This window comes from Mus pahari, chromosome 8, assembly GCF_900095145.1.
Source record: "Mus pahari chromosome 8, PAHARI_EIJ_v1.1, whole genome shotgun sequence".
In the NCBI taxonomy this organism is placed as follows: Eukaryota; Metazoa; Chordata; class Mammalia; order Rodentia; family Muridae; genus Mus; species Mus pahari.
The window spans coordinates 53,451,178-53,465,739 of record NC_034597.1 but is presented as its reverse complement, the minus strand read 5'-3'; the positions used below and the strand labels follow the sequence as shown (position 1 = coordinate 53,465,739).

General features: G+C 45.8%; 1 protein-coding gene across 1 annotated transcript in view; it reads left to right on the top strand.

Annotated features, from left to right (window-relative positions):
- The first annotated feature begins 9,638 nt into the window (after window positions 1-9,638).
- LOC110325783 (guanylate cyclase soluble subunit beta-2) overlaps window positions 9,639-14,562 on the top strand; it is a 64,154-nt gene continuing 59,230 nt past the window's right edge. The window contains exon 1 of the mRNA XM_029541685.1: window positions 9,639-9,755. Within this exon, the coding sequence (XP_029397545.1) occupies window positions 9,753-9,755 (3 nt within the window). The 5' untranslated portion in view covers window positions 9,639-9,752. The remainder of the gene's footprint in view (window positions 9,756-14,562) is intronic.

The following is a 14,562-nucleotide window of genomic DNA, read 5'->3' as shown; positions in this document are numbered from 1 at the left end:
CCAATATCCTTTCGGTTGGGTAGAGAAAGGTCGCACCAGGGCTTCCTGTGCTCACACTGTCGCCCTCAGCCCAGTCGTCCTGCTCCTCCACACAGACAGCTGGCCCAAGGTGGTGGGGGTAGAGACGTCTTTTCTAATTCTGCCTTCTAGTTCTTACACACATGAAGCTGTATCCATGCAACCAGCTCACCACAGGCTCTGCATCTCCCCGTTACAGGTAGCTGTAGCATGATATTCTTTCTGTCTAGGAAGAATTTTGTGGTTTAGCCATTGGCCGACTCACTGCTCCACTTTCAGTGTGTGCTTCGTATACAGTCCAGCACACAATCTTTATTTGGGCATAGAGTTACACCAATTAAGGTTACAAGCCACTGGTCAAAGAAGACACTCCTGCTTCTTCTCTCATCCAAATACTAACCAGGGCTCTTAGTCAATATTCTATTGCTGTGATACGATACCACGACCAAGGCAGCTTACAGAAGAAAGGGTTTATTTGGCGCTTACAGTTCCAGAGGCTGAGCTCCATGACCAACATGTAGGGGAGTAATGACTGCAAGCAGGCAGGCATGGCACTGGAGCAGAAGCTGAGAGCTCGCATCTTGAAACAACCACCACAAGGGGGAGAGAGAGAGAGAGAGAGAGAGAGAGAGAGAGAGAGGAGAGAGAGGAGAGAGAGAGGGAGAAAATATGAATACAGGCTAACTGGGAATAATTTCTGCTGCTTTGGCAACCTCTAAGTCATCCCAGGAATACACACCTCCTCCAACAAGGCCACACCTCCCAATCCTTCCCAAACAGTTCCACCAACTGGGGCCCAATATGAAAATATATGTGCCTATGGAACCATTCTCAATAAAGCCATCACACCTGGCCTATACCTGCCCAGCTTCCGAGAGAGCTAAGATCAGGTATGCTGGTGGGGAGGGTTGTGGGTGTCAGTAGTCCTTCCTCACTGACTTCTGGCATCTTATTATACAAGGATGATTTTTCAAGGAGCATCCCCATAAACGTTAGCCTTCCTGGGATAGGGAAGCAGACATTGAGAGAGAAGCACCATCTAAATCAAGCCAGGCACATTCTAGGCTTAGTGACCATGACAATTGCATAAAGTCCTGTGCGGTGTTTGTTGTTTGATTTTTTAAAAATCAAATAATAATAATAATAAAAATTAAAACCCTTATTTATGTGATCTTTCGTGTCTGAAGCTGAGAATTTTTAACCCTGAAGAAAAGCGACAGCAACCACCATGCAGCAGCCCTAAGAACATCAAGCCAACATTTCCCAGGTGACCACACACCTGCCCTTTGTGTACTCCTCTGCCTTGTTTCTCAAGTGCCAATGTCACTGTCTGGGAAATTTCTTTCATTTGTTGCTTAACCAAAAAGGCAACAGCTTCAGAGTTTTTTTTTTTTTTGCTGTTGTTGTTTTTGTTTTTGTAGACAGCTTTAATGCTGTGGTCCATCTGCACAGATTTCTTCCCTGAATGTGGCTTTCTTTAAGGCTCTGTGTTTGAAAGCTCTTTGCTGGGAACAAACTTGGGGGTTGGACTGGGGAATAGAGTGTGAAAAGAAGTCATCTTAGCCTCACCAAGCGACAGGTTTGTAGTAGGCCACCCTGATCTACCTTGGGGGAAGGCACTGTGTAAACCTTGTGTTTAAAGATAAATCAAGGGAGCTGGGTGGAGAAGATGCTCAGAGCTCAGTGAACTTTCTTCTTCTCTGGGGTTTCTTCTCTGGGATACGAAGCTATACCAGTTCACTTTGCTTGGGGTTTTAAATGCTGTTGTCATTAGTAAGTCAGCCTGCTGGCAAAGTTCTAAGAGGTGTACTCATGTCTTACGGGACAACTTTTCTTTAAAGTTGATGGTAAATCTTGTCAATACTCGGGTCTGAGATAAGTCAAATTGGAGACAATAAAACACAGTTTGGGGAAACCAAGATGCTCTGACTGATTCCTGTCTTTCTTGAGGCATCCAGTTATTTCAGGGGATCAGCTGGTTAAAACTGTCTTAGTTTGGGTAGATGAAACCTGTAAAGAATGACGCCTTATTCAGTAAAGGTCTTGTAAGCAGAAAGATCTAGGTTCGACTCCCTACAACTTTTAAAAAAGATTTATTTTATTTCTATGAATACACTGTAACTGTCTTCAAACACATCAGAAGAAGGCATCGGATCCCATTACAGATGGTTGTGAGCCACCATGTGGTTGCTGGGAATCGAACTCAGGATCTCTGGGAGAACAGTCAGTGCACTCCAACCTCTGAGCATTCCAACTATTTATTTATTTATTTATTTATTTATTTATTTATTTATTTATTTATTTTTAAGTAAAACAAAAATTCTCAAAGTCAAGTTTGGTGGCACACACTTGCAATCCCAGCACTGGGAAGGCAGAGACAGGTGGATCTTTGGGACTACCAGAGTCTATCAGTCACCCTAATCGACAAGCTCTAGACCTGTGAGAGACCTTGGCTCAGGCAAACTACAAGGTAGATGGCACCCAAAGAAAGACACCTTAGATTGTCCTTTAGCCTTCACACACACTTATGAGCACACCTGCACATGTGTGAACACACACACACACACACACACACAGGAAGAGAAGAAAAATGGAAGGAAATGAAAGAAAGAGACAATTTTAAAGAAAAATGAGACTCCCTGGCCTTTAGCCACTGACTTTGTGCCCTCTCATCCCCATGTAAGCTTCCCATCACTGGGTTGCTATGCAACAGCTAAGAACACAGATACCTGGTGTTAGACCAGAGCATCTCTAACAGAAGGCTGCATTTCTCGCATCACTGGTTGCCTTTCATAGTGATTTGTCTCTTGCTGTTGTTACTAATTTATCGCAAATAAGTTATAATTAAAAAAATAAATTATCACAAATACAAAAGCATAAAATTCCCACAAGTTTATTACCTTAAAGTTTGGAAGTGGGAAACCCAAATCAGCCATATTAGTTAAGAGTCGGTAGGGCGTGTTCCTTCTGAAACCCTCCCTAGCCTCTGGGGATGCTGGCATTCCTTGGCTAGTGCCCTTTCCTTGCATGACCCCAGCCTCTTGCTTCCTCGGAGCTCCAGTTGATCTCTGCCTCCCCTTTAAACAGACATTTGCAATGATATCAGTCCCTCCCATTTGATAATTCAGGGTACTCGATCCATCTCAAAAATCTTTCATTTAACCAAATAATCAGGATCTCTTTTGTCGGACAAGGTACTGCTCCTAGGTTCTGGGATTAGCTGAGCATCTTTGGGGAGTGGGGGAGCATTCATTTTCCAACTATACTTGTCCAGTACCATAAGATGTCACCGAAGGCTTGTCCCAGGAAAGTCTGAGTTAGTTGCAGGAGGCTGGCTGGGGCAAGTTTTCTGACTCTACCTGTTTCCTCTCATTCCCATTAGCTTGTAGTCACACCAGTGAGCATCACTCTCTAGCCCACCAGCAGGTGTCCTCTTGGTTATGCTCACTCACATGCCAACACACCCCACTTCACGTGGACGTGTAGGAGAGGGAGAACGTAGTCTGAGCTACTGTCCAGAGTGCCTGGAACCTCACTAATCGCACATTGTTGATGGCTCGATCGACAGTTGGTCTGAATGAACAAAGTGAAGAGCTCAGATGAGGGCTGGAGACAGCAAGAGGCATCACTGTGTAAAGAGTTTGGGGGAAGAGAGAGGGATTCAGGCTGGGGCTGTATTGCACATGCTCTGTGCTGGAGGCTGTGAGGCAGGATCGAGGCAGCTCAGAGCCTAAATTCATTCATGAGACACGAATGCCAAGCAGAGAGATCAGAGATGCCCGACATAGACTGTGGCGGATCCTGGAGCAGAAGAGCAAGATGGATGTGAGAGATGAATGAGCAGCAAGCAGTTAGCACTGGGAGTGTGATGGGGACACACAAGGCCTTATTTATCCCAAATGTGAATCTAGTATAATTATAATACTTTACTATTGTTGTTATTATTACAATTATTATCATAACGATTTCCTAATAGTTTGAATTATGGCTTTGAGCCATTATGCCTAGCTCTGTTATTTTCAATTAAAATATGTATTTGTTTATACATACATGTGTGTGCCTGCATGAGCTTATGTGGACCTTACGTCTGCAGGTGCCTAGGGAGGCAGAGGACACTGGGTCCCCCTGGAGCTGGGGATAGAAATAGTTGTGAGCCACCTAATGTAGCTGCTAGGTCTAAAACCTGGTTCCTATGGTGGGACAATGATTGGAGCCATCCCTCTAGCCTCTCTCCCCCTTTTATAGATAGCCTCATTATGTAGCTGCTAGGTGTAGAACTCAATGCACAGAATAGGTTGGCCTAGAACTCAGAGAGATCCTGCCTCTGCTTCCTAAGCTCTAAGATTAAAGATGTGTGCCAACATTCCCGGCATCACTGGCCACAACGTCTGCCCGAGGTAAGACCCAGGCTGGACTCAGACTCTCCTGTAATGATGCTGGAACATCAGTGCACTTCACACACAGCTGTAGCGTTCTAACTTAGAGTGCTAAGGTGATAATTAGATGAGTGCAGGGCCCATAGACATCATTAGCTGGTCATAATGAAGGCTTATTAATTATCACCTAGGATATTCATTTTGCCGCACACTTAAAACAGTAGTGGAAGAAAATTTCTAGGAATGTTTTTCTAAGCACTGCTGGAAGAAGAATGATTTAAGAAAATCACTTTCAGGAAGACACTGTGATGAAAATATACTGCCTGCCACCCCCAAAGTCACAGGTCTGTCCCCTCCCGGACCTCCACCTCCCTGTCTGTTGTAGACGATGTTCCTGGATCCAACTCCTGGTGTCGAATCAGGTCTGAGCAGAAGCAGGAATCCTCACAGCAGCAGCTGGGGCACAATGGGCGTGGTCAGTATTGCAGCTAATATTTTTCAGTTTTCCAAAGCATCTGCATTTAAGTGCCAACCAGTTGTTTGCAAAGGACAGAGTGACCTGTTTGCAATCAGGTCACCTGATTTCTTAATCAAGTAAATCAGATTCAATTAAACTCGAAAGAGGCTGATTTTGGTCTCCAATGAGCCCCTGCATGTCACAATGCTTTTAGATTTATGAACATCACCCTTGCCTGTTTTCATATGTGACACTGCAGTTACAGGACTGTGACCTGGAGAAGATCAGAGCCCTAATTTAATGGCCAAGGCTCCGTTTCTCAGAGCACACTCCGCATCCCTTTCTGGGATCTCTAGGTATGCATGACTTTGGCCACACGATGGCGCTTCGCGTCCAACAATTCCTGGTCGGTTGCCGGCTGAAATTTTAAAAGGCAAGCTGAAGAGAGGATGAGCGATCCGGGTAGAGCAGGTTCACGCCGCCTGGAGGCGAGCTGGGCTCGTGGGTGAATGTCCTCACTGTGGAAAAATAATACGTTTTCTCTCTCTTCCTGGATCCCAAGCGAAGGCACTGATGTGAAATGAAAGGAGTAAGTGCTGAAACCCAAGCCCTGGTCCACATGCAAATCAAAACTCCATCTTTCAGTCCATCTATCTATCTATCTATCGATCGATCTATCTAGCTATCCATCTAGTTTATTTTTGAAAGAGTCAGTTATTTCTAACTTTCCTATATCACCTGATTCACTAAGCTTCTGTGGTGTGGGAGCCACAAGAAAGCCTCTGTTTTCTCTGCACCGCTGTGTGTATCTTTCGTGGGAGTTGACGTTAAAGACCAACTTTACAGGGTCGCAGTAAGGAGGAAAAGAAATCACGTAGAACCTAAGGACATTGCTCACATCCACTGGTGAAAACCCAGCAGTTTTGTGTGATTTATCCTAAACCAGGAGGAGTGCGCTGGGCCCAGTACTGCACACCATGTGGTAAAAACAAACGATGATTTCCATAGCTGATGTGACCGGTCTAAAGCACCGCTGCCCGTTGTGGCCATTTATAGAAATAGACTGTCTTCTGGGATCGCTGAATTAATTAACTTTTGCATGCTGAATTAATAACTATGGAAATAGGCCTGGAAGAAATGTGGAGCCTTTGTTTCAGACTGTTTTTATCATTATCATCATTATTATTAATTATTGTTTGTTTCTGAGAAGGTCTTACTGACTTGAGCTCCCCATTCCCCTGTCTCAGCTGTCCTAGTGGTGAGATTACAAGCACCAATCACAATGCTGGTCTCCTGACACTCTGTTTCATTTTGCTTTGTTTAGTTTTTTGAGACCGGGTCTTGCCCTGTTGCTCAGTCTACTGTGGAACAATCTTCCCTTCCCAGCTTTCCAAATGGCAAGGACCAATAGCCAGTCCCATGGTGACTGGCTCAAAAGTCCGGCTTTTACCCCAGCCTTACCTTTAGCCCACTTATCCCCACTCAAGCCACCTGTCAGCGAGATGTTAGCCACGCCAGGGGAGTCAATCAAATAGCACACAACACTACACAGATGCAAAGGCAAAACAGTCAGCAAAACCAGATAAGGGTGGGACTTCTCCGCCCCTGCGATCCTTGCCCCTGTGAGATGCCTCTCATTTTGGTTCCTTAACCAATAGCTAAAGCTTATTTAAGTGTGTGGTAGCTTCTAAACAACAAGAGCTTGTTTCTCATCGCACAGGGTGCTAAGACTGTCTTGCTGGGTCAGCATACATGTTATCAGAAGTGTGTGTGTCTGATGAGGTTGTATTTACAAATACCTGTCTAATTGAAAGGATAATGATGTCTGAAGTGTTGTGTGCTGAGTATACGCTAAAGGTTAAAATGTCAAACACGGCAGACGGTGCGCTGTATGACCCCCTGCGAGCGGAGTTTAGGAGCAAGCAAACCTGTCTGCAGGTACAGTGAGGAGAACAGTGGGAGGGGTTGGGGGTGGTTGAATAGGGGCACCAAGGGAACTTGCTGGACAATGCAGACACTCCGTTTATATCTGGGTATGAGTTATGCTAGCATATATGTTTGCCATAATTTGTGAGACTGTGCACTTCAGAGCAACAAGGGCAGCCACAAACAAACAAACATACATACAAACAAACATGCAAACAAAACAGCAAAAAACAAAACAAAATAATAAAATCCCCTCATACCCCCCCAAAAAAACCCAAAAACTGGTCTCTCAAAACAATGATCCCAGAATATACAGGGAAGCCCGTGATGTCATGGGAACGGAGGGGTGTCTTCCCATACAGTAACGAGTTCTCTCCAGCTGCTAATGCATCTGAAAAACCTACGAGATGCCAGCTAATCTTGCAGACAGCTTCGAAAGCCAGGGACAGCCTTCCTCACGCACATGCTGTCTGTGTCTTTTCAAATGTTTACAGAGTATTTACAAAGAGTAGTCCTTTGGGTGGCAGTCGTAATTAGGGAAACTGGCAGAGAAAATTAACACATACCATAAAAGAGGGATAATTAGTCCTCTGCCATATACAATATTATTATCAAAAGGCATTCACCCTGGAATCCGATTGGTTTACACACACTGGCCTCATAGGGACGCTCCTCCCTTCCACCTTACTCTGGGTACGAAGCTGCCACGTTCCTTGGATGATGGGCCATATGGTACTTAACATCAGAATGAAAATGAACTTGTGCTTCTTGTGTGAGATGCTAAAATTTATTAGAAAATCAGAAAGCCTAATTTCCACCAAGTTCCTGAGACCTACCATCTGCTTCTTGAAAAAGAAAGAGGGAGGTTTTTTTTTTTTTTTTTTTTTTTTTTTGCCATTTGCTTATTGTGAAGTGTGAGCTTGAGCGTTTGTATGTGTTTGCAAAAGCGGGGAGGGGGTAGAGGGCTGTAAGGGGGGGGGAAATCAGGGCAAGTACATTTGGCAGGGCTGAAAGAGCTGTCAGCTGAATGTGGTAGGAAGGGTTTGGGAAGCATAATTATGGAAATCATCTATCCTGGACACATTTTCTCAGGACCACATGTCCTCTCCACAGAGAGTCAGCACTGAGTCTTCTAGCTTTTGCAAGTACGCAAAGTCACTCTTCTGAAGTAAAGAGGGGGCTTCACTCCGTCCTGGGGTCTCTGAGGGTCTGGCCTCTCCACAGAGTAGATGGAGCCAGCCAGTGAAGGCAGGAAGAAACGCTCTGGAAAAGGTCAAGGACAGAGATGCCGGGAAAGCTTTTCTCAGGCGAGCTGCAGCTGGGGCATGGGGATGGGGGGGCTGAGAGGAGACTGTGAGGGGACCGTTTGCCAAGCTGGGGCTCCTGAGACACATGGCCAGGTAGCCTCAGGAGAAGTGTGTCTGGGCACTGACTTCAGTGAACCATCTCAGCCTCCTGTGCCGTCAAGTTTGCAAGATGCTGTCTCAACTGTGAGTCATATTTTTGGTGCTGTGGCCCTCCTGTGGTCTAGGAACCCTCTTCCTTTGGTTTGTTACATTTATTTATTGGTCACCTTGCCTTCCCACCACAGTCGCCAGGTCACTGGAACAGCCTCAGGGGATACTCATGGGATCTGGTTAGTGGCTGGGTTTCTCATCGGTGACTCCAAGAAATACTTAGGAAGTAGGCGTCAGGCAACGGTTTACCCGGGCCTTCAACCTAGCAGTGATTCAGTGGAAGAATAAAGTTTTCAGGCCCCGGCGGACTCCACACGATAGCATGACAGGGCCAAGTGCTGGTTGAGGCAGGCATTCCTTGGATGACATCCAAAGTGGTTTAATTAGAAGCCTCCCAGCAGACAGTATCCTGTAAGAGGCAGCCTTCCTGAGGGGTATACTTGAAGCCAAGTTCAGGCTTCTGGGAACGTGCTCATGACTTTTAGAAACAGCCCTGCTGGACTCCGTCCCTCGTGTCCCCAGGTCTCATGGTTCCTGAAAAATGGCTTTGTCAAACAACAGGCAGGAATTTCTGCATCTCAGAAAGAACCAGGCATGCCTTTCATCCCAGCACCCTGGAGGCAGAGACAGGTGGATCTCTGTGAGTTTAAGAACAGCCTGGTCTACAGAGTGATATCTCCAGGATAGCCACAGTTATTTAAAGACCCTGTCTCAAAGGAAAGGAAGGGAAGGGAAAGGAAAGGAAAGGAAAGGAAAGGAAAGGAAAGGAAAGGAAAGGAAAGGAAAGGAAAGGAAAGGAAAGGAAAGGAAAGGAAAGGNGGAAGGGAAAGGAAAGGAAAGGAAAGGAAAGGAAAGGAAAGGAAAGGAAAGGAAAGGAAAGGAAAGGAAAGGAAAGGAAAGGAAAGGAAAGGAAAGGAGGGAGGAGAGAGGGAGGTAGGGAAGGAAGGAAAAAAGAAAAAGGGAGGGAGGGAGGGAGGGAGAGAGAGAGAGAGAGAGAGAGAGAGAGAGAGAGAGAGAGAGAGAGTTAGTTGAGACCAGAGACCCTCTGCAGAGGAAAGGGCATGCAGAGCAGAATCAGTAGAAAGAGTCACCATCGTCTTGAGGGTCTGGCAGGACTGGGACACCCATTCTACAAGACCCCCAACTTGTCACACGCAGAGATGGCAAAGTACGGCCACAGCCCCCTGGAGCTCTGCTGGTCTCTGCTCCCTGGAGTACAGCTTCTGCAGGAACAGCATGGCACGGTTATTGTGTTGACACCTCAAGGGCATAGTTTGGGCTTCACACTCAACTCCTGAGAGAGCTGATACGTTGGTTGGTGATATGCGCCCCTGGGGTGCCGCGTGGCAATCCTGCTTGTTCCCAACGGGGACAGTCCAGATTTTACTCCCTGGGCAGGGTTCGGCAGAAGGCAGAGGTCAGTTCCTCGCTCCCCTGCGGAGCACCTCGACTGCCTTCCAGAGACTTGGCAAGACGCTGGGCGTGCAGCTCCGGCCTGGAGACACGTCGCTGGAGACCATGGTAAGCAGCTGCCAGTGGCTTTTGTTCTGCCAAGACAGAGTCTCCCTGACCCCAGGTCTAGGTAACATTATCCAAGATCTTGACAAAAATGGTCCAAAAGTAGGACAACCCTGGACAGTTTGTAAAAGTCTAGATGTGGCATTTCAAAAGAAACATGATCTCAGCTTCAAGTTAAAAGTCAAGCAAGTTTTATGAACCATAAACGCTAGCTGCCTTCCTAAGTCCTTCGCGTTTCAAGGTCAGCCTGCCAGCTTGGCTCTTCTCTTTGTCACAGAGTCTGCTCACTGGATCGGCTCACTTTCTGACTTCTTCGTGTCCACCTATCCTGGATATCTTGTTATAACCATAAATGCCATTTTGAGGTGCAATTTTTCTTTCTAGAAGAATCCTAGAGAAATAGGAAATCGCCGTTGGATCGCACAGTAGCAGCTGCCACAAGCCAGGGCAGGAAGAGGGGCAGATTTTCAACAGAAATGGGACATTTGCATCGTCTCTAATTACCTTTAGCAGGTATTTAGTAAGTGCTGAGGAAATTGTGGTAGGGTTTAGCGTAGAGAATCCTAGCAGATGCTACTGTAGCATAGTGTGCTGTGTTAGCCATCCCGTGGTACATCGGCACAGGGTGGGCAACGGAAGGTGATGTGGAGACAGGACAAGTGAATGCAAGATGGATCCTGAATAGCTCAAAGGATGTTAGCAAAGCGAGCCCACAAGAGACAACGAAAGGATGGCCTTCAGCTCCCTGGGTTAGCTAACATTTGACAGCACCGTGAGAGAGGAACTCCTCAACTCTGAGAGATGCTCCAGTTACACAGGATGTCATCAAGTGGAGCTGGGTGGGGGCACCCAGGGGAGTTGATTGGCATCCTCACAACCCTTCTGAAAGTTTAAAATCCTGTGACTCGTTTAGAATATAGCAAGATATATAAGTGTGTGTGTGTCTGTGTGTGTGTGTGTGTGTGTGTGTGTGTGTGTGTGAGAGAGAGAGAGAGAGAGAGAGAGAGAGAGAGAGAGAGAGAGATGTAACATAGTTAAAAAAAAAAAAACCCAAGAGTTGGTGGGTTGGCCTCCGGTCAGCAGTGTGTAAGCAGGAAGGCTGTCCTTGGAATGAATCACTGCCTTACTGCTAACAGGGCTTTAAAGTTGCTTCTCTTACAATTTTATTCTGAAGCATAATTACCTGTTTTTTATTGAAAACCTTTTAAAAACACTACTATATTAGACCAAGAAGTAAAGGCACCAGGGCTGAGTAACAGCTCAGCGTAGGGCTTGCCTAGCACACACACAGACCCCGAGCTTTGATTCCCACTACTTCATAAAGAAGGTCTAAACCTCTAATAGAAGCACCCAGAAGGCAGAGAGAGGGTCAGAAGTTCAAGGTCAACCTATGCTACAAGTTCAAGGCCATCCTGAAGTACCACATGAAATTCCACATCAAAAATACAAATAAAAAATAAAATGTTTTTTTTTTTATGGAAAATTCATACAATACATACTGATCATGGTTTTTCCTCCCTCATCTCTTCCCAGATCCTTTTACCTCCCCCATCCAACTCCACACTCTTCCTTCTTGCCCTTCAGAAAACAAACAGGTAAATAAAACAAACCAAGTAGAATTAAGAAAGGAAGAAAGGCACAAGAAACACACATACACACACACATACACACATACATACACACACACATATACACACACCCATACACACACACACACACACACACACACACACACACACACACACACACACCCAAACCTATAAAAACACAAAATTAGAAACCATAATATAAAAACAAAAGACAAGAAAGATTGAAAATGCTTAAGCAAAGCAATAGGAGACAAACCAAAACCAAAACCAAACCAAAACCAACCAACCAACCAACCAACCAAACCCAAAAGGGAGTCTACAAAGACACCACTGAGTTCGTTTTGTGTTGGCCACTGCTGCTGGACATGGGGCTTGCCCTTATATCATGGCTAATATATCCAGTGATAACCTATTAGAAAAATGGACTTTTTTCCTTTGCAAGTGGTTGTTGATTAGAGATACCTTCTCTGTTATGGACAGGAGCTTGTGTCTACTTTCTCCTCTCAGCCCTAGGGGAAAATTTTAAAATATTATTAAACAGAGAAAAATCCTTTAATAAAATTGTCACACCTTGTATTACTTATTCCAAACATGAAACCCGGCCAGTATTTTTGTTTGTTTCTTAATATAAGATCTCTTGTAGCTCTGGCTAGTCTTTAACTCACCATATAGCTGACCTTGAACTTTTGATCCTCCTGCCTCCATTTTCCAACTGTCAAGACTATAGGTATGCACCACCATGCCTGGCTTAAACAGTGGGAAGGATGGAGCCCAGGGTCTTGTTCATGTTGGACAAACACTCTACCAACAGAGCCACATGCTCTGCCCCCAGCCAACATTTTACTACATTTCTTCTCATTGTATACTGTTTGTATTGATTTGGTTCTATACTTGAGTAGAAGACATGAGTGTTGATTTGGTCTCTCTCTCTCTCTCTCTCTCTCTCTATATATATATATATATATATATATATATATATATATATATATATATAATCATTTTGGTATCTTACTATGAAAGTACTGGTTGTGCAAAAGCAGATGCTATATACTAGAGCAGACCTCACTTTAAATGTAAAAGGTAAGTTACTTACCTGTGAGACAGAATCTTAGGTAGCCCAGGCTCGCCTTGCACTCATTATGTGCACATGGATGACCTTGAGCTTTTAGTCCTCCTTCTGCCTCCAGAGTGCTGGGAGGCAGGCATGGACCATCATGCCCAGTTCCTGTGGGGATGGAGATCACCCCAGCTCTCATGCTTGGCAGGTCCTACACAGAGTGGCTATGTTCCCAGCTCTCTGGTGCATACTCTCTGACAGACATGACTCTTGACACTTACAATTGTCCTGTGCTTCTATCCTATCATGTCCTTGAGCCCCAGGAGCAAGGATCATTCTGATCCTCATTGTGAGATTTTGAGAGGGGCCAATGTCAAACAGTACAACTCAACAACAGCCCCTCTCCCCCATGCTGCCATCTACCAAATGCTATCGTCTCTGCCTTAGTTCATGGAGCAGACTGGGTTCATAGAAGTTAGACAATTCACCCTAAAACACGCAGGGAACCTTTTCCTCTAGGCTCCAGGATTCTCCCAGCCTCACTGAAGCTGAATTTCAGGATGGAGTGTGTATCCCAATTAGCCGAAGGCAGGCACAGACAGCAGGAGAAGGATTTAGTTAGCCCTCACCATTTTCAGACACTTTAACACTTCTTTCAAACACAAGCCTTTCTCTGTGTGCCTCAGGTAGGACCTGAGTATGTTCTGAAAGACTGAGATGGCCCAAGCTGGCGGGAAGCCCTGCTGACTTGTGGATTTGACTGGATAGCCATGCTGGAAGCAGAGCTTCAGAGATCAATGCTAAGGCTGGCCAGTGACTCCTCCCTATTTCCATATAGTCCTTGAATGTCCATAATGGGATGATGAGGGTGTCCCTGCAGACCAGGGAGCAGCTGCCCCAGCAGCCCTGGGCACACTCTCTGCAGCAGCCTGTCAACTGCCTTATGCTTTTCCCAGCAGCAACATCTCTTGTCTGCAGTGAAGGAGAACATACTCTTTTTGTCTTTATCCCTTCAAAAGCTGTGTGGTGCTGAGCTAGAACTCTGAGGGTTTGTGCAGACAAGGCCAGCACTCCCTCCTGAGCCCTGGCTGGAGCTGAGAACATGACCACAAGCCTCAGAGGCTGTGTGGGGTTCTCTATGACCTATGGGCTTGGGAACCCCAGGAACTAGCTATGTAAACCCCAGACACTGCTGACCATCAAAGACAAAAAGCTGAGCCACTTTCTTTACTGGCCAAATGTAAGGTGTTCTACCCAGTGTGTAAAACCCAGAAAAGATGATGGGGCTACAACCCAGCAGCTATTGAACTCCCCTGAGCCTCAGTTTCCCTTGCTGTGCGCTGGTAAGTATTTATGGTCATTTGGATGCAGATGGTGGGTACAATGCTCTTATCTGACCTTGCGCCCATTTGTAAAGATGGATGGTAATGATCTTTGTTAAGATGGATTGATTTGGAGTACCTGGAGGTATTTAAGGATTTCCAGGAGTTCAGGCTTCAGTTAGGTGCTCATTTATTTATTGTCTTTATTAAGTACCTGCTGTGTGTCAGGTACTTTCGTGGGACTTTAATCAAAATTTAGGGAAGTGATTCATGCATTGTCACCTTATGGAGCTTATGATTTAGTAAAGGAAGAAGAGGGACCACTGTCTGTTGCAGGAGCCTTCATGGTGTCAGGCCAAGGTCGGAGGAGTGTACACAGAAGTGAAGCTTGCACTCTATGTGTATGAGTGATTGGTGTCATACTTGGGGAAGGGCACATCTAGGGCCTGGGGGAGGGGAAGGGGTGAACTGGGCACTGTTGTGTGAACTGGAACTATGGCAGGTCAGAGGCGTGTTTCCAAGGCAGATCCTGCCAGTGTGGCCCTCTGTGCTGTGTTTTCTCTTCCTGCCATGGGCTTGGGAAGCTGGTTCAGTGATATCCAGCACCTGTGTAAAACCTGATGAATATGGGTTGGGGGTGGGGAGACCTGTAATTTTAGCACTTGGAGGTGGAGCCAGGACAATCTCTAGAGCTTGCTGGCCAGCCAGTCTAGTCAACCAATGAACTCCAAGTTCAGTGAGAGACCCGGTCTGAAAACATAGGTGGAAAAGTGAGGAAGACACCATACCACTCAACTTTGACCTCTGGTGTACACACACACACACACACACACACACACACA